Source organism: Elephas maximus, chromosome 2 (assembly GCF_024166365.1).
Source record: "Elephas maximus indicus isolate mEleMax1 chromosome 2, mEleMax1 primary haplotype, whole genome shotgun sequence".
Classification (NCBI taxonomy): Eukaryota; Metazoa; Chordata; class Mammalia; order Proboscidea; family Elephantidae; genus Elephas; species Elephas maximus.
In genome coordinates this window covers 177,596,700-177,617,518 of record NC_064820.1, presented here as the reverse complement: position 1 = coordinate 177,617,518, position 20,819 = coordinate 177,596,700, and the positions used below count along the sequence as shown (strand labels likewise).

The 20,819-nt window shown below is 44.2% G+C and overlaps 1 protein-coding gene across 3 annotated transcripts in view; it reads left to right on the top strand.

The window, feature by feature from the left end:
- Positions 1-20,819, top strand: part of ATP10B (ATPase phospholipid transporting 10B (putative)) — a 216,885-nt gene that overhangs the window by 153,781 nt on the left and 42,285 nt on the right. For all 3 annotated transcript variants that reach the window (XM_049874266.1, XM_049874264.1, XM_049874265.1), the window contains 5 exons: positions 6,348-6,539; positions 8,457-9,057; positions 12,267-12,376; positions 14,314-14,440; positions 17,851-18,035. In XM_049874266.1, the coding sequence (XP_049730223.1) occupies positions 6,348-6,539; positions 8,457-9,057; positions 12,267-12,376; positions 14,314-14,440; positions 17,851-18,035 (1,215 nt within the window). The remainder of the gene's footprint in view (positions 1-6,347; positions 6,540-8,456; positions 9,058-12,266; positions 12,377-14,313; positions 14,441-17,850; positions 18,036-20,819) is intronic.

The window sequence follows — 20,819 nt, the reverse complement described above, 5'->3', positions numbered from 1 at the left end:
ATCCAGGTAGCAGGTAAAGAGATTAAGTTTCTTCCCCAGGATGACACAGCATTCCCCACAAATCAAGGCTAGAATCAGGGTCTCCTGACTCCTGTTTCCTTCATCTTTATACCACACCATGCTGTTTCTCCAGGGAACGTGAAAACACATGAGCTGGAATCTTCTGTACTTACAGGCGAAGCACAGAGAGCCTCTTGAATAAGAGACACATACTAACAGAAGGGACCTAACATGCTATTATCCCATTATTAGAAAATCAGATTTTGAAAAATGATCCTTTTGGGAAATTTCCTTCTACTCATTATATCCCTCATTAATACACACACATACATACACACACATCATGAAATATATTTAACATTTTTGCAACCATAGTACATAGTTGCAGGGGTTTTTTTTGTTTGTTTTGCTTTTAATTTAAGATGACATCAAAAGCATTTCTCTATGTTACTACCTAGTATCCTAGTAATCATAACTCAGGACTGGATTTTCTGACTGTGACAAAGAAGTGCCGTGAATCGGTGTGTCCTGGGTTGTTACTTACCTAACTTTGGGTGAGTATAAAGTTGAGTTGCCTGTCTTGTATTAGTGTCATATATAGAAATACAACATTAAAAAAAAAAAGATAAAATACAGTAACGGTGTGTTAAAACATATGACTCACATGAACATATGAGAGAAGATATTTGTTTGCTTGTTTCATTTTCCCAAGTAAAACAACAATAGGACATGCACACTGTCAAATCTTTCTCTTATTTAATTGTCCTGTCTGAATAGAATGCTTTTCCTCCAACACTTTACCAAAATATTTGTTAAGTGAACTCTTGTTAGGCATAGGTTCTGAGCCTTGCAGTCTCTGTATCTTTTGGCACCTTCCAGTTTTAGGTACCATGGGCATCCATGTGCCTGAGAACATCTCCTCCAGGCCAGGAAACCAAAAAAAAAAAACAAAACCCATTACCCTCGAGTCTATTCTGACTCATGGCTACCCCGTGTGTTACAGAGTAGAACTGCTCCATAGGTCATTTGTTGTTTTTTGTTTTTGTTTGTTTTAATCTGTAATCTTTACAATTAAGCACTGAACTACTAGCCAAAAGGTTGGTGGTTCAAACCCACCCAAGGCTCCTTGGAAGACAGGCGTGGCAATCTGCTTCCAAAAGATCACAGCCTTGAAAACCCTATGGAGCAGTTCTACTCTGCACACGTGGGATCACCATGAGTCTGAATAGACTCGACAACTAATAACAACAACATCTTTACAGAAGCAGATCACTCAGGCCAACCGAGACCCTTTTGTGAATCTCAGTTGGAACACACAGGTATGCTGCTGCTTGTTTAGCCTGACAAATCTCAGTAGCCCGAAAAACTGCAGCCCTGTACCAGCCATATAACTTTCATGTGGGGCCTTTAGCTGATGGTCAGTGAGAGGGACACATTAACCCCCGAGCTGCCTCCAGATCCTGAATGTCATCCTTCTGCCCAGGCTGGCAGTTTCAAAGGCAAATTCTAAGTTCACTCAGGAGCAATAAGGAAATTGGCACACAGATTAAGGTCCCACTCTTTGTTGCCTGAGTAGGTAAGGATGGCGATGTTGTTTTCTTTATGAGCTGCTAAGTACATGGTCCTGCAGTTGGGTTGCTTGAAAACCTGGGGTTGGTAGGCCAATAGTGTCCTTGGGTAGTTGTTCAGAAGGGCACTGGGCTAAGAGTTAGGAAATATAGGTCTGGTTTTAGCTCTTCTGCTGGGGTCACTATGGGGTTACTGTGAGTTGGAATCAACGGCAATGGGACTAGCTTGCTGAGTAACCTTAATTAAGCACAGGGCTTTGAACCAGTTAGTTCTAGTTCAAACCCCTACTGAGCATGTGCATTGCTGCCCCCAGATATTCCGAATCAGAATCTACATTTTCACAAGATTCTGCTTAAGCAACCACCGTCTGTAACAATTTTGCTTACAACTCTCACCAGGTTGTTCTAAAAATCAAATAACATAATGATTATACTGAACGGCAAGATCCCTTCCAGGTAGGAATTTGGCACATTTGGGGTCAAAGGCCCTATGTTTTAATCTCAGCTACGCCGCTTCATCTCATCTATGCCATGTATTAGCTCTGTGACTTTGGTCAGCTTACTGAACTGGAAGCCTCAATTTACCAACCTTTAAAGTGGGAATTGTTGTTCTGCCTCATGGGGTTAGGGATTTATTCTTAAAATCATGCATTCTAGACAAAGGAATAACTAATAGACATCTAAACGATCTTTCTAAAGGAAAGTTGTATGCCTTGGACAAATGTCCCCAGCTTTGATGGCATCAAGGGGAAGTGAGTGGTTTTATCCTTTCTCTGAGCGAGTTCTCTAACCTGGTTATACACTAAATCACCTGGGGAGTTTCATAATATACAACACCTGAACCCTATTCCTCTAGATTCTGGTGTATTCGATCTAGGATAAGGCCTGAGTATTTGCATTTTTTATTTCTGATGATTCTAGTGACCAGCAAGATTTGAGAACCTCTCTAAGGAGACCAGTAATTAAACCTCAACAGGCTCAAATAAGTACCTTCCACAGTTTGGGAGGCCTTTGCTGAAGGGTATGCTATATGCTGCCTTGAAGGGCTCAACCAGCTGCTATCAAGTCAATTCTGACTCATGGCGATCCCATGTATGTCAGGGTAAAACTGTGCTCTGTAGGGTTTTCAACAGCTGATATTTCAGAAGTGGATCACCACGCTTTTCTTTCATGGTTCCTCTGCATGGAAATGAACTTCCAAGCTTTCAATAGGCAGTAAAATATATGCGGCTAGGGTAGCTTTTTTTTTTTTTTTTTTAGGGTAGCAGATCCTTGAATTGATCCCTAGAGAGCTTTTGTGGCAGCCCTAGGCCAGTCCCCCCCCCACCCATTCTTGGAAGGTTCATGGAACCATCTTCTACCTGCCTGCTGCATCTCCCTCCTCCTGCCCACCTGGTCCCGGTCTTATCAGCTAATCTCTTGGCACCCACCAGTTCTTTGCCTTCCCTTTGTAAACTCAACCAGAACCTCCCTCTTGAAACCCCCAGGTGCATAGCAGAGCATGCTACCATATTCTAAAGAAGCCAGTTTTTGGTTTCCTTGACCCTTTGCTCTAAACTGATGGGTATTTTTTAACTGATGTGGTGTTGTTTGTTTTGTTTTTTACTACGAAGAACAAGGAAGCATCAGTTATTGGCTCCTAATTGTCTGCTATAAAATTTATGGCTTTAGGGCAGAGGTAATATACTTAAGAAAGTGGTAAGATCTGAGCCAATGCTTACAGTACTGGCAGACGGAAAATGAAATGCTTTTTTTTTTTCCTGGTCTGTAAGCGGTGAAGATTTGAGCATAGCCTTTGTTTAGAAGTGCCACCTTGCAAAATGTTTCCAGTAACCATCAGGCAGAAGAAAATCTTCCTAGCCATAAAATTTGCATTTGGGTGGGGTGGTCTCCCCCAAAATTCACCACCACTTCCTTCTGTGGGCGTACTCCATCCCACCTCTCTGGAGAGAATGCAATAGAGAAAAGTAGTAAAACAAAAAACCTTGTAGTGACCCTAGCCAACAGAGTAGAACTGTCCCATAGGGTCTCCAAGGAGAGGCTGGTGGATTCAAACTGCCAAACTTTTAGTTAGCAGCCATAGCTTTTAATCATTACACCACCAGGGTTCCAGAGAAAAGTAAAGAAGGTTTTATTGGCACCTCTGCCCTTCCTTCCTTCCTTCCTTCCTTCCTTCCTTCCTTCCTTCCTTCCTTCCTTCCTTCCTTCCTTCCTTCCTTCCTTCCTTCCTTCCTTCCTTCCTTCCTTCCTTCCTTCCTCCCTCCCTCCCTTCCTTCCTTCCTCCCTCCCTCCCTCGCTCCCTTTTCTCCCTCCCTCCCTCCCCTTTATTCTTTCATTAGCCAAGCACACAAAATGGCAGCCATGTAGCATAGACCCTCACTGCCCAAACTATGGTCTTCAGACCAGCAACATCAGCACCACCTGGCAGTTTGTTAGAGATGCAAACGCTCAGGCCCCATCCCCAACCTGCTGAATCAGAATCTGCGTTTTAACAATCCCCAGGTGCTTTGGGAAATGCTGATATCATGTTTAAGGGTTCTGGCTTTGGACAGAACTGAGTTCAAGTCACAGCTATTCTGTTAACTTGGTGAACTTAGACAAGTTGCTTTACTTCAATAAGCTGCACTTGCCTATAATTAAAATGGGAAAATAGTAGTAACTATCTTCATATTGCTAAGATGATTAAATGACGTATGTGAAAGCAATTGGCAAAGTGCCTGACTTTGCTGTGTTGTTGTTAGCTGCCATGGAGTTGACTCCAACTTATAGCACCTTTCTGCATAACAGAATGATATGTTTTCTAGTCCTTCATCATCCTCACAATTGCTAACATGTTTGAGTCCATCATTGCAGCTATTGTGTCAATCCATTTCTCCCAGGGTCTCCCACATCCTTGTGGCCCTCTACTTCACCAAACATGATGTCCTCCTCCAGAGATTGATCCCTCCTGATGACATGTCCAAAGCAAGCAAGTCAGTGTTCTGTTGTGATCTATAAGGTTTTCATTGGCTGATTTTCAGAAGTAGATCACCAGACCTTTCTTTCTAGTCTGTCAACAAATGTTTTTGAGCACCTGCAATCTGCCAGGCACTGGAAACACATCAGTAGACAAACAGCCTCTCCCCTTATGGTATTTAACAAGCTGTAGGGTTGCTATGAGTCGGAATCGACTCGACGGCAGTGAGTCTGGTTTTGGGTTGAGAGTTGAAAAGCAAAGTGTCACCTTGAAGACTAAGGTGCACCTGACCCAGGCCATGGTATTTGCAGTCACCTCATATGCATGTGAAAGCTGGACAATGAGTAAGGAAGACCAAAGAAGAATTGACACCTTTGAATTGTGGTGTTAGCAAGAATATTGAATATGCCATGGACTGCCAAAAGAACAAACAAATCTGTCTTGGAAGTACAACCAGAATGCTCCTTAGAGGCAAGGATGGCGAGACTGCATCTTACATGCTTTAGACATGTTGTCAGGAGGAATCAGTCCCTGGAGAAGGACATCATGCTTGGTAAAGTACAAAATTAAAAAAAATACCAAACCCATTGACATCAAGTCAATTCCAACTCACAGTGACCCTATAGTTCAGAGTAGAGCTGCCCCATAGAGTTCCCAACGAGCACCTGGTGGATTCAAACTACCGACTTTTTTGGTTAGCAGCTGTAGCACTTAACCACTACGCCACCAGGATTTCCTGGTAGAGTACGGGGTCAGTGGAAAAGGGGAAGACAAGATGGATTGACACAGGCTACAACAATGGGTTCAAACATAACAACGATTGTAAGGATAGCACAGGACCGGACAGTGTTTCGTTCTGTGGTACCTAGGGTCACTATGAGTCAAAACTGACTCAATGGCACCTAACAACAACAACAGTAGGGTAAATGGGCATTGAGTACGTGGCTAGTTAAATTGTCTTAACTGTGCCAGCGTTTGGTAATCCATAATGAGGGGGCTCGCAAAGGTTGGAGCAAGGCAATACTTGTCAGAGGCTGGGGTCAGGTGAGAGCGATTCTAGTTCTGACTGTAATTCACTGTGTGATCTGGAGCAGTTCACTTCCCTCCCCTCTGGCACTTAGTTTCATCATCAGGAAAATAGAGGCTTTGACAGCCTCCAAGCTTGTTCCCAGCTCTGGTTTCTGTGGTAAGCGTTAAAGACATCCCATTCATGTGCTCAACAAAATGAAATCTGTTTCCTGAGAAAGAAGGATTCCTCTTATTCCATTTATAATCCCATGGTGGGTTGAGAAGAAAGGAAGTGCAAATTGTGGGAGAACATAGAAGTCAGACTTGGGAGTTTGGAATTGATCATGCTAACAATGGAAATTTCCTGAAGGTTTTTGAGACTGAGTAGGTTTTTTGAGACCAAGCATGAGGAAAATGGTGTTTTAGGAAGAATGGGCTGGTAGTGCTACGTATGGAAAGTTAGAAAGAAAAGAAGTGAGAGAGAGCAACATCAGGATAGAGGCTGATGAAGAAATCCAGGATTGAGGGCAAGGGGGTCTGAAGTCAGCTGGAAGCAGCAGGCATGGGAAATGAGTGCAGGGGAGACACCGAGAGGGAAGAACCACCGGGACCTGGTAACTGATGGACATGCAGTGTTGAGGGAGAGGGAGGAATCAATAACCATCTGAAATCCCAGGCCTGCAGGAGGGGAAGATACGCTGAGTGCAAGGCTGCACCATTCTTTCCCCAGCTATGCAAGGAAGGGGCTATGCTGGAGAGGGCCTATCTTCCCAATGTCTTTGGGGGAATCCCTTACCAAGACCTTTCTCTCCCAGGAAAAAGATGTGACCCCAGACAAAAGCCTACTGACCAAGGTGCGGGATGCTGCCCTGTGGCTGGAGACCTTGTCAGACACCAGGCCTGCCAAACCTTCCCTCTCCACTGCCTCCTCCATTGCTGATTTCTTCCTGGCCCTGACCATCTGCAACTCCGTCATGGTCTCTACAACCACCGAGCCCAGGCAGAGGGTAAGGATTGGTGATGGGAGGGATGGACAAGAAAGGAGGTCGAGGTGGGGCAAGGGAGAGGGGAGAAGCCCTCAGCAGGGAGACAAGACACGTAGGTCCTAGCCAGTGTCACCATTTCATCATTGGGAAATCTTGAACAAGTCTCTGATCCTTTCTTGCCCTCAGCTTCCACATTTTTTAATAAAATGAATAAAATTATACATGAGGTCTCTGTGTAGCTTTCAAATTTGTGTCAAACCTGTCAGCAGAGTTAATATTTCCTGGGCACTTGCTCTATGCCAGGCACCATGCCAAACACTTTACCTGCATAATCATTTAATCTTCACAACCCAACAACTGTATGAGGTATGTCCTTGGATTTAATAAGTGAATAAACTATGGCTCAGAGAGCAGAAGTAACTTATCGAAAGGTATGTGGTTAGTACATGGCAAACCCTCTGTATTATTCAATAATGGCTCATAATAATGTTACGCATACTAGCCTCTGCTTTTATATGTTGTTGTTAGCTGTCGTTGAGTTGGTTCCCAACTTATGGTGGCCCCACCAACAATGGAATGAAGCACTGCCTGGTCCTGCAGCATCTCCATGATCTTTTGCAGATCAGGCCATTGTGATCCATAAGGATTTTCACTGGCTAATTTTCAGAAGTAGATCACCAGGCCTTTCTTCCTAGTCTGTCTTAGTCCAGAAGCTCCACTGAAGCCTGTTCAGCAACACGGCAACACACAGGCCTCCACTGACTGACAGGTGATGGCTGCACATGAGATGCATTGCCTGGGAATCAAACCCGGGTCTCCAGCACGGAAGGCGAGAATTCTACGACTGAACCACCCATGTCCCCATCTGCTGTTTTTAAATATAATTTATTTTTATTGTTGTTGAGAATATACACAGCAGAACATACACCAACTCAACGATGTTTACATGTACAATTCAGTGCCACCTATCTGTGTTCATGTAGGGGGTAAAAACACCATTCGTGATGTTCTGCTAATGGAGATAATGCAGCACGTTGAATTAGTTTTTAGTACTGAAGGTAGATTTGTTAATTATCTACACACTCTCACCCAAGCTCCCTTGTGAGTCCTTGATGAGAATAATTGGTGGTACGATCTGTGACTGTGAAACCAAGAACAGAAGGTTGACCCCAGCACCAAATCAGAAACACCCCTTATTAAGCCCAGATCCAACGCACCCTGAACTTTTCAGCCACTGAAAAGTTGGCAAGTTATCAAAAGTCTTCCAGGAGCTTTGGCAGGTAGGAAGTATTATCTGAGAAATTAACTGTATTTTTGAGACTGGAAGAAGAATCATTTGGGGAGGAACAGTATCCAACTCTCAATTCTCCAGTTAATGGCGGGCAGGTAGGTCAATGTTAAAAGAGCCCAATCTCTGGAGTAAAGCAGACTAGATTTGAGTTCCAGCTCCACTACTTACACGTTACGTGATAGTGACCAATTCACTTAACCAACCTCTTTGTGCATCAGTTTCCTCATCTGTGAATTGGGATAACCTGAGAGTAGCCCACAGAGTTTCTGGGAGAATGAAATGAGACACTCCGCACAAAAATAAAGCAGACAGGGCTATGACCCAGGTTTGGGGAACATGAGTTCTTACTACACATTTGGCATTTGTCTCCTTTTTTTCTTTTCTCCATGATCAGACTGGGATGGTCAAAAGATGGAGAAAATGAGCAGTGACAACCCCTGAAGATAAGGGCTGGGAGGAAACATCTGGCCCAACCCCTTCATTTTACAGATGGGTAAACTGAGGTCCACTGAGGGGAGGAAACTTACCTATAATCACAGAAATCACAAATAATGACCTTGCTAAATGACATCATCTTCTGCCATAAGACAGCTTAATATTTTTTCCAACACTAATAGTAATGTTCTACTTTTCTTCCTTGACTCAAGGTCACCATCTCATCCTCGACCAAGGCTCTGGGGATGTCCCTGGAGAAGATTCAGCAACTCTTCCAGAGGTTGAAGCTGTTGAGCCTCAGCCAGTCATTCTCTTCCACGGCACCCTCTGACACAGACCTGGGGGAGAGTTTGGGGACCAACGTGCCCACCACAGACTCGGATGAGAGAGACGATTCATCTGTGTGCAGTGGATGCTACTCCACTGATGGCGGCTACAGGAGCAGCACGTGGGACCAGGGTGACATCCTGGGATCTGGGGAGGGCCCTCCACTGGAGGAGGTGCTGGAGGGCCCGGCCCTGGGCCTGACCAGTCCTGAGCTCTGTTATGAGGCTGAGAGCCCTGACGAGGCGGCCCTGGTTCATGCCGCCCATGCCTACAGCTTCACACTGGTGTCCCGCACACCTGAGCAGGTGACTGTGCGCCTGCCCCAGGGCACCTGCCTCACCTTCGACCTTCTCTGCACCCTGGGCTTCGACTCTGTCAGGAAGAGGATGTCTGTGGTTGTGAGGCACCCATTGACTGGCGAGATCATAGTCTACACCAAGGGCGCTGACTCGGTCATCATGGACCTGCTGGAAGACCCGGCCCGTGGTAAGTCCCACCTCACAATGAGGCTGCAAGAACCAAGGACTCATAGTTTAAAAGGCGGTGTGGAGTGGTAATTAAGAGCTCAGGTAATAGTGTCACCTAGTCAGCAGGCCCACAAGATGCCCTCCTCAAAGCAGGTTCCACGGTCAAATGAACACACTACATTCCACATCTCCTCACCTTGGAGAACACCAGTACGCACTAGCATATTAAAGGCTCTGAGAGGCCTTCAAGTAGAGAAACCTATTTATTCACCCCAGTTTCCAATTTTCCAAATTCACTTACCGTATTTTTCACAAATAACGTGCCCACACATATAACGCTTGTAGCACGCCTTGGAAAATAATGCATAAGTAGGTAATGCAGTTGGCTAAAAATGCATAAAAAACACACACACACATGTTATTTGTGTAAAACTATGTTAAACATAGGTTATCCATCTCCACACAAATTTTTTTGTGGCAGGACATTCATTACAATACCCTAGGTGCACCTTGGGTTGTACAAATGGTTAAAGTGCTTGGATACTAACCAAGAGGTTGGAGGTTTGAGTCCACCTAGAGGTGCCTCAGAAGAAAGAGCTGAAGATCTACTTCCAAAAAAGCAGCCATTGAAAACCCTAGAGAGCACAGTTCTACTCTGACACACATGGGGTCGCCATGAGTCAGAATCTATTCCATGTGACTGTTTTTTGTTTTTGAGAACACACACACTGTGATCCTAGCTCCTTTTGGTGGGGAGAGAAGCCACCTGGGACCCAAAGAGGGTAGTCACTTGGGACAGGCTACATGGCTAACTGGTGGTAGATCCCAGGCACTACCGGAATTCTAAACCAGGTTCAATTCACTCTGGGAAGCCTCCGGTGTCCCTCTTATCATCCTTTTCCCCAGCCTCCCCAAAATGTATTTTCATAAACTCACACTGAGCCAGAAAAATGTTCCAAAGTCCCTACGTATCATGGTCCAATTCTGGAACATCATGAATTAGTGTGCAGCCATTTCCTGATTGCTAACAAGGAGAAGACAGTTATGGAGCTATGATTCTCCCAGGACAGCAGATTCTAGCCAAGCTTTAGAATTGCCCAGGCAGCCTATGCCTCCTGCATTATCAGCTATGGATCAGGGCCAAGTGGTTCATGGGGATTGATTAGTGTTTAGAATGGGAAGGGAGCTAATTAGGCCTCTTCATTCCCAGACTCTGGCAGACAAGTGACTTCAGTGCTTCTGAGTCAAGGGAGCCATGGCACTCTCTCCCTGGGCAGAAGCTATCCAAGCTGCCGTGGAGATGTCCCTTTATTTGTTCCTCACCAGATTCCAAACTGGAGTAGAGATGCTTCCAGTAAAAGACACATATCTAATGTTATTATAAGAATTAAGAACCAAGCTTTGAAAAGGAGAGAAAAATAACCCCACGTTTAATGTATTTACTGGGCTTGAACATTCAACTTGACTGCTGTTCCTGGCAGCCTGAGTGGAAGACAAAGGGTTTATTTAATCTCAAGAACTGGTAGCTGTTGGGAATAAAATATTGAAAATAGTGTTCAATAAGCCAAGGGGAAGATAAAGACTATGCTTGAGGCACCAGCAAAACAGCAGTACCTGAAAAATGAAACAGTCTTCCAAAGAATTTTTATATTGTATAAAACAGCCTTTAGAGTAGTATGATGGGAAAAATCAGAGCTTTGTTAGACTTCCTTATACTTACTGGATTTGTTTCCTAATGCTGCCGTAGCAAAGTACCACAAACTGTGTGGCTAATAAAGACAGAGATTTATTGTCTCACGGTTCTGGCGACTAGGAGTCTAAAAGTAGGATTTCAGCCATGTTGATTCCTTCTCAGGGCTGTGAGGAGGAATCCATTCCATGCCTCTCTCCTAGCTTCTGGTGACAGCCAGCAATCATGGGAGCTCCTTCTTACTCTAAACTCTGCTTCTGACTTCATATGACTGTCTTCCCTCTGTCTCTTCTCCTGTTTTATAAAGACACCAGTCATATTGGATTAGGACCCACCATACTCCAATATTACCTCGTGTTAAGTTGACTGATAACACCTGCAAAGACCCTATTTCCAAACAACATCACATTCACAGGTACTGGGGTTGAGGACTTCAACATATCTTTTGGGGGGACACAATTCAATCCATAACACTTATTTTATTATTAAGGACTGCATTTTAGATTTTGCATTATGTGGAGGAATGAGCAAAATGCATAATATCTGTTCACTGCTTAAGGCCCGAAAGACTTCAGTCCATCCCCGATTAAGAAGGATTTTAAAGCCTTTTCAAGTTCAGCTTTACAAAGCGCTATGATTGATTAATGATGCCTGTGATGTCATAGGTGAGAGAAGCAATGACTGGCATCAGTCTTGCTCAGCACCAGCCAATCAATCTTAAAATTCTTATTACTTGATACATAGAAGTACTGGAATTTCAAGAGACAATTTTTTTCTAAAAAACACTACGTAGGATTTCATAAAGGGGACTTTGAGCAACACATTGAAGTATTTTTCACACTAGATTTGAGGAAATGCAAAAAAAAAAAAAACTGTAGAACCATTTCTTGTATAGAAAGAAAACCTAACACAGCAAACTCAACGTGGTAAAGAACTTAGCTAATAAGATCCAGGTTTGTAGCTATTTAGGGACCTAACTTGGCACAAAGACTGAGGTAGATGATGACAGAGAGGATGATGGATAGCATTTTCAAGACTTAGGAAACAGTTTCCACAGCCATTTGGCCCTCCAGGACTAAGCTGGCTACATAGAAATCACTTAGGTAACTTATTAAAGATTCAGACTTGGGGTTCTGCTCTGGAAGGTTCAGATTCAGCAGGGCTGGAACTGGACTTGGGAATCTCTATTATTTAAGTTTCACAGGTGATTCTGATGAAAACAGGTATTTGGGAACACCGCCTTAGATCACCTACTTTCCTTAAATAGGACTTTCCTTAGCCAGGCTTTTGATAATAGGATGTAGTGAGTAGTCAACTTAAGGCCTCCTGGGCTTCTCCTGGGCTCCTCCTGGACTCCTCCTTACCTTCCAGGGCGTCTTCACAGCCAGGGGAGCTTTTTTGTGTCTCGGATGTGGGCTTTGGGGAATTCCTTCTCCATGAAAGTATTTGTAGTCATTTGAGGAGATTCCAGGGTCTTGAAGACAGGAATCCCCAAGCATTTCTATGTGACCTCATGGGGGACAATGACTATTTGACAGTGACTGACAGTAATGTGGAAAAGAAGCTGAGGAAAATCCAAGCCAGGACCCAGAAGCATCTAGACTTGTATGCAAGAGACGGCCTGCGCACTCTGTGCATCGCCAAGAAGGTAAGAATGGGTTCCTCCGAGAGTGCTTTGAATATCACTAAATAGCTGGGAGGCCTTACCCCTGCTTCTACCTTTTCTTTTTCTTTTTGAAAGAGTTTTGCTATTGGTTGGTTGGTATAATATTTTCAAGATTAGATATTCTGAGCTACCACACAGATCCATGCCTTCAGCAACTTTGCTGAGGCAGAAATCTGAATGGTATATCAATGTGGCTATATGATTTCCTGCTTCTTATTGTATATGTCAGAGGTAATCCACAACTCATAAAATGACTTTTTAATGTTATATTTTTGGCTTCATAGTATCCTTTTAAAAATAACATTATTTACCTAGATTTAAAATTTGGGGGCTTTTATGTGATCATATAAAAATCCAGATTTCTGGTTTCTCTTGGAAATTTGGAGGATGTGGCAAACTGGGCCTCTGTTCTCAAACTGCAACAATCAGCTCGAGCTATGTCAAAGCTGAACCCTGATAAGGAATATGTTTTGTTGTGTTCTGCAGTTAGCCACAGTCTCTACCACTCCCTATTGCATTGCCCTGCTATAATAATTTAGATTGCCTATCTCATGCCCTGCATGCTTTTGACATTGCAACTCTTGCAAGGGAGGCTTACAAAGAGGGCTATGGATCACTGAGCAGGGGCATCTAATGAGGTACCTAAAATCTAGTAGGTGATCTAAGATGGACATACATTTCTAGATAGCTACAAGTGGTTTCTCTTCCATGAATCCCCATGGCTCTTCATCTCTTTTATAGTACTTAGAGCAGTCTAGAGTTTAAAGTTTACAGCCAGACTCACCTGGGTACAAATCCAAGTTTCACCACTAATCAGACGGTGTGACCTTGGGCAAGTTTCTTCACCTCTCTGAGTTTTGGATTTTCTTATCTGTAAAATAATGTTAGCGCTCCCTACTTCATACAGTTGTCATGGAGATTAAGTAAGGTAACATATGTACAGTGCCTGGTGCAGTGATAAGTGCTCCCTACCCAATAAATTGTAATTATATCCTTACCACTTTCTACGTCCCATTGCGGTTATTTGTGCATATTTCACCTCCCCTGATAGACTGTGAATTCCTCAATGGCAAAAGCCTACCTATGTCCCCTTGCTGTTTCCTATAGTGCCACACACAGAGGGACACTCATCAAATGAATATTTGATGTCTAGACAAAAGGATCATTCTTGCTATAAGAGATGATATACATACGATGCCATCAGAGGGGTGTAAAGGTACTATGGGATTCCAAGGGAGGAAGATACGGCCTCTAGTTGTGTTCTTCCAGTTATTGGGCATTTCCACCTGCATGGCACCATGCCCAGTGGTCTACCAGACTGTGCAAGATCTGGCTGCTGCCTCCCTTTCCACCCTCATTGCCAGCCTCTCTGTACCTTACTCTCCATCCTTCAGCCTACTGGTGTTTTCAAGGAACAGAGGGAAAGCCAAGTTCATGGCTGCTTCACCGCCTTTGCACTTGCTTTTCCTCCTGTCACTTCATAGAAGAGACCTGAACATCCAAATGAAAGTAGCCCTCCCACAGCTCTCCCTCCACCTTGTCACACTGTACCATATCACCATTTTTATTTCCTTGATAGGACTCCTATTTTTTTAATTATTTACTTGGATAATGTCTCTGGCCCTCCACCAGCACATAAGCCCAGGCATGCAGGAACCCTGCCTGTCTTGATCACTGCTGTATCTGCAGTGTCCAGGGAGTAGTAGGGGACTCAGCAGATGTCTGGTGATAATGGACCACAAAGGTCAATCCTTCATTGATTCATGAGTGCTAAAAGACAAAGCATTAGGAGAAAGCCTATCTAACTGTGTAGTGAAGCTCAAACAAGCCCATAGGAGGCCTAGAAGAGGGAGGCAGGTGGGACAAATTCTGCTTCCAGACCCACTCAGGGTTCTGATCAAGCCTTTTCCTGTCCGTAGGTGGTGAGCGAAGAGTACTTCCAGCGGTGGGCCAGTTTCCGGCGTGAGGCGGAGGCAGCCCTGGACAACCGAGATGAGCTTCTAATGGAGACGGCTCAGCATCTGGAGAATCAACTCACCTTGCTTGGTAGCTAAAAATAAGTCATCATTAAATGAAAAAGGGAATACTGCAAGTAAGAAAGGGAGTTCTTGGCCCTGACTCTGACACTGCTGCAAATATGTCTCAATTAGAAGGCTTCCCCGGGGTGCCCTTCCAGGTATTTGGCACAAAATGGATATGCCAAACCCAGCACGGACTTCATGCACAGCTCACTGAGGATGCCCCGGGAACATTCCTGCACACCCTGCTGGCAGATGCCAGTGAGGTTGGCTCCTTCTCCAACCAGAGCACACGCCTTGATTCATTTAAATGATACTTGAGCGCCTACTATGTGACAAGTAGCACACTAGGTATCAAGGCTATGACAGAGAACAATAGCCCCTTCTGTCTCAGAGCCCAGATTTTGGTGAGGAAACTGGATGATTAAACAAGGAATTGGAACAGAGCACTATGAGGGGTAGGCTGGGGATACCTAGGAAGGTCAGGAACTGAAAGGGAGAGGAAGATTTAGTCAGGTAAAGAAGGAGAGTGTTCCAGGCAGAGGGAAGGGCACAAGCAAAGGCCTGGAGGTGGGATAGCATGGGCCAGCTGGAAACTCGGAGACCTGCTGTGGCTGGACCAGAGTGTGGGGTCATGATGGGAGGTAAGAGAGGTCAGCAGGGCTCCGATTAGGAACTAAAATAAACCCATTGTCCTTGAGTCTATTCTGACTCATAGCAACCCTATAGGCCAGAGTAGAACTGCCCTCACAAGGTTTCCAGGGAGCAGCTGGTGGATTTGAACTGCAGACCTTTTGGTTAGCAGTCTGAGCCCTTAACCACTACACTACCAGGGTTCCAGAATAGGAAGGACCATGTAAATCATATGCTAAGAGCCTGAAGAGGAAACGAGGGAAAAGCAGGGACAGACCTGTGCTTTACAAAATTACTCTGGCTGCTGCTTCATAGAAGTTAGATTGATAAGAAAAAGGGAAAATGAGAAGCACGGGGAACACCAGTTAAGAGATATCGTTGTATTTCTGTTAGAGAAAAAGGATTGCCAAGTGGGAAGGAGGAGGCTCTATATGTCAGGATTAATCTCCTCACACCTCAGGAGCAAGATCTAGGTAAGGCAAGGCCCAAACAGCACACACTGGCCATGTGGCATAAAGCCTTTTTTCATGTCAGGAGGCAACACTGAGCTGGAGATGAGGGGCAAGTCCTGGCCCTGTCATGACCTTGGTGGGTGTCCAGGCACACATGCCTGTACCCCTCTGAGCCTTAATTTGTCCTCTGGATAAATTTCCCTCCTCTAAGCTGACCAAACAGTGGTGCAAGAGGAAAGGCCCAAGGATGCTGTAAGAATGATGGTGGTGCCTTTACATATGAAAGGTAGCAACGAGATTTAGTAGCATAGGTGGCAAGCTGTTGGTGGTGTTAGCTGTTGGCCCCAACTCAAGGCCACCCCACGCATAACAGAATGAAATGCTGCCCGGTCCTGCGCTATCCCCATGATAGGTTGTGCTTCAGACAAGGTTATGACCCATCGGATTTTCATTGGCTAATTTCAGAAGTAGATTTCCAGGCCTTTCTTCCTAGTTTGCCTTAGACTGGAAGCTCTGCTGAAACCTGTTCAGCCTCCTAGCAACACACAAGTTTCCACTGACAGACGGGTAGTGGCTGGGAATCAAACCTGGGTCTCCCACATGGAAGACAAGAATTCTACCAGTGAACCACCAATGCTTCATAGGTGGCAAGCAGGGGTAGAAAAGTTTGCTCCCCATCTCCTTTGGTCTTTTGTTTCCTGTGTTTCCGCTGAGGAGGCCTTTGCTGGTTGCCTCATAAAGGCCCCCTTTAAAGCTAACCACAAGAGCTTATTTTAAGCACCAGAAGTAGCTAGACCAGACAGTTCTGTCCACCACAGGAGGCCCCAGAATGTCATCCCATTAGGGATGCCTGGCCCACTTCTGTCCTCATGAAGGAGGCTTTTGTTTCGTGGAAACCGTGGCCTCAGTCAGTGAGAAATGTTCAGCAGCTAGTTCTGCATGAAAGAGAACGTGTCAGAACCTGCCAGCTTCCCCTCGCTGGGAAAGACTTTCACAACGTTGCAGTTTCATTTTCTCTTTCACACAAATAAATGTGTTTTTCCTCTCCTCTCCTTCATCCTGCCTCACTTTAATATAAATCAGCTTCAGAATCTCACTTTCCAGGCTAACCCTTGGAGGGAAAGATGAGGAAGGAGCCATCACTTTTCACAGGGCTGTTTACCTGCACATTTGGACCTTAACTACAAAACAGTCACATTTGCAGGAAATAGAGGTTGTTTTTCTTCCCTCAAGGTGGCTTGGTAAGGAGGAGGCCTGGGGCTGAGAAGAAATTTCATCTTGCCACCAAGAAACTGCCATGCCATTAAAAATCTGCATTACATTCACAAAAAGTCCCTTACTAGGAAACCATCTTCTTAATATGCATACAACGTAACTGTTTTGCCAACCTATTGCCACTCTGGATTATTAAAAGAAGTGAAATGCCTTGCTCCTTCCCAGGGTGAAATGAGCAGCCACTAGTCTGTGGTCTGAAATGAATCTCAATTTAAAGGCAGGTTTATTTTTGCTTAATCACTTAGCAACTATGCAATACTTGGGTATATATATTCATCAGGATTGGTACAAAGATTGAGATGGTTCAAAAAATCAAGGAATCTGCATGTTCAATTCCCCCCAAGATAATTACCAAAAACGTGAATCACTATTAATTCTGCTGTAGAACAGATGCAGAGCAAAGATTTCCTTCTCTCCACTTCTCTCCCTTCCTATTGCCGCTGTGCCAGTCCAGGCCACCAGCTCCTTGGACTCCCACTCAACCTCCTAACTAGCTGTTCACCTGGAATCTCATCCTGCTTCCTCCCATCTCCAATCCATTTTCTAGAGTAATCTTAAAACTCAAAACTGATCCTGTCACTCTCCTACTTAATAGCTTTCTTTGCCACCAAATAAAACCTAAATCCCTTAATGCCCTGACAAGACTCTGCATGATCCAGCCCTCACCTCCTTCTCTGGCTTTATCTCTCACTCTACTCTGCCTCTGGGCCTTTGCACATGCTGACCCCACTACCTGGATTTCTCCTTCTCACCCCCCTCTTTGCTCGATCTGTCAGGTCTGAGCTTAAGTGGCACTCAGCAAGGCCATCCCTGAACTTCCAGGTGAAGTTCAGGTGTCTTGTAACAAGTTCACATAGCATCCTGACCTTATATTATGTTGTTCAGTTATAAAACCTTATTTGACAAGACTTTGAGCTTGGAGGGGGTAGGGACCAGCTCTGTCTATTACACTACGCTCAGCACAGCCTAGCCCTTAAAAACATTTATTACATATTGCCTGACTTGAGAGGGTTTTGGGGAAATGAAGAAGCTACTCTTTGACCATAAATGTGAGTGGTGGTGTTTTTAATCACTCCAGGAGCCACTGGGATCGAAGACCGGCTGCAGGAAGGAGTTCCAGATACAATCGCTGCTCTGCAGGAGGCTGGGATCCAGATATGGGTCTTGACTGGAGATAAGCAGGAGACAGCAATCAATATCGCCTATTCCTGCAGACTGTTAGATCAGACTGACACAGTTTACACCATTAATACAGAGAATCAGGTGAGGCCAAACTAGGGACCAGATGTCCAAGTACAAAGCTACTCCTGGGCCAATAGAGGACAGGCTCATTGGTGGGATTTAGGGACACACAGAAAGCACTCCCACCCTGAAATATCACTGAATGTTGGAGCTGGGAGGGCCCTAGAAGTCATCCAGCCCAATATCCTCCTCCATCTCATCCCATAAATGGTTGACCAGTTTCTTTTGTATTAATTGTAATGCTACTTAATAGAAAGTTCTGCCTCTATCCAATTCTTCTCTTGGTCCAATCTTCCCATTTTACAGATGAGGAAACTGAAAACCACTAGGGCTAATTCATTTGCACAAGGTCACTCTACTAGTTTCTGCTTCACAGAGCTAAGTCTAGAATTCTGTTCTCCTGCCAGGCTAGTGCTCTTTGCATTACGTCTCACTGATGGCTCACAGAACCTCAATTGTCAGTTTCTTACTACTTTAGATTAAAGCATCTATTGAAAAATCCTGCATTAAATTGAAATTATTCTGAGTTAAAAATTTCAGCTCCAATTTGTATGTCAAATTGGCCTGCCACAGAGTAGAAACCAGAAGATAACGATACCTAAAACCAGTGTGTTTGGATGGGATGGAAGAGAGAAAGAGATTAGCAAAGTTTTAAAACTACTACTTTTTTTTTGATCTCTACCACGAACAGATCGTACGTGGTAGAGATCAAGATTTGGAGAGAGGGCTGTGTAAAGTCTGAAGAAACATATTTAAAGTTATAATAAGATTTTGTGTTGAGAGGGAAAAACCTACTTTTACAATGTAAGTTGCAGGAAAGGAAAATTCCACCGTCTTGACTGATGAGTATGAGAAGAAAACATTGAGATGTATCTATCCTCCTACGCTTAAGCACTGGATAACTAGATGAAAAGTTGGTGGTTCAAACCCACCCAAAGGTACCTCAGAAGACAGGCCTGGTGATATGCTTCCGAAAGGTCACAGCCTTGAAAACCCTGTGGAGCAGTTCTACGCTGCATTCATTGGGTGCCATGAGTCAGAATTGACTCAATGACAACTAACAACAACATCAAAAGGAAGCAGGGATTAGGTTAAGGTAGAGTACTAACAAGGAAAGCACTGTATCGAGGGGTTGGGAAGAGTACCTGGAGACCTAGGGCATACCAAGGGGAGAGGATGGAGAAAAGGAAGACGGGAAAGGGCAACAACACAGAAAAGGAGGCAGGGAGGACGCTGGAGGATATGTGCGTCAAGGTTGTCCCTTTTTTCTTTCACAGTTTTGCCTGAGGCTGATCTAGATCTAGAATAGAAGTTTGGGAAGGTTTATATTTGGATTTTATTCCATGAGGCAACCACATACGCATATTTTTAAAACAAGAAAAAAGCAGTTTATGCTATGAAAAGTGCCTAAGGCCCTTTAGATGAATTGGAAAAAAATCATCTACTTTCTTGTCAGATGCATAGATTATGCTACGATTACATTAAACCCCAATGAATTTTCAAAATGAAAATAATCTCGAAATAATCTTTTGACTTGGGAAAGAAAGTAATTTGCAGCTTGCATGAGTGCTTGCTCCCTGTAATAGTGTTGATGTCTGCCTGCCTGAAGTGAAACGGAAACGCAGTTTGCAGTGCTCATTTATTCCAGGTGATTCCTGAAGGAGGACACCGGTAAACCTGTGAGTCAGGCTGCCCAGGTGGATGGAATGGGTTTCTCTCAGCTCTGTTCAATGTAATGCCCTCCTGTAGGAAGCTGAAGACCTTCATTGATTAATTAGCCAAAGGCACCTAAGAAACAGCTCTCTTAAAGCTATCCAGGATCCTCCAAGATGGTGCCTGAACACTAGGCCCTGCCCACACCCCTGGACCCATTAAAACCAAAAACCAAACCCAGTGCCGTCAAGCCGATTCCGACTCATGGCGACCCTATAGGACAGAGTAGAACCGCCCCATAGAGTTTCCAAGGAGCACCTGGCAGATTCGAACTGCCGACCCTTTGGTTCACAGCTTAACCACTACACCACCAGGGTTTCCTGGACCCATTAAACTGCTCAATAATTTTTTTTTTTTCCATCCCTGTGCCTGGGAATAAGCAGTAGATGCATAAATATATTAAGCCAGAGAGTGTGGTAATCCATTCCAAATCTTAGATTCGTTTAAACCCCAGCTTAATGTAATCGTGTATTCAATGGATGTCTTCTCCAAGGGTTTTATTTTGCCTAATTCACCATCAGAAGCCCTGGTGGCGTAGTGGTTAAGTGCTACATCTGCTACCTAAAAGGTTGGCAGTTCGAATCCACCAGGCGCTCCTTGGAAACTCTATGGGGCAGTTCTACTCTGTCCTATAGCGTAGCTATGAGTTGGAATCGACTCGATAACAGGTTTGGTTTTTGGTTTTAATTCACTATTAATTGATTCAGGGCTACTGTCTGTTGCTTATGTATCTTAAAGCTATAATCAAGTTATGTGACCTGTCTAGACCTCAGAGTTCTCATCCATAAAATGAGAGGATTGCCAACTCATTACTGGAAGTACTGATCTGTCAAAGTGGTGGCAAAGTGATTAAGAGCTATGGCTGCTAACCAAAAGGTCGACAGTTTGAATCTACCATATGCTCCTTGGAAATGCTAGAGGGCAGTTCTACTCTGACCTAGAAGTTGGTTATGAGTTGGGATCAACTCAACAGCAATGGGTTTGGGCTTTTTGTTTGTTTGTTTACAGTATTAGAAAGTAATAGTAACAACTATTATTATTGTTATTATTTTTAACAACATATGTTGTTGTTAGCTGTCCTTGACCACAATG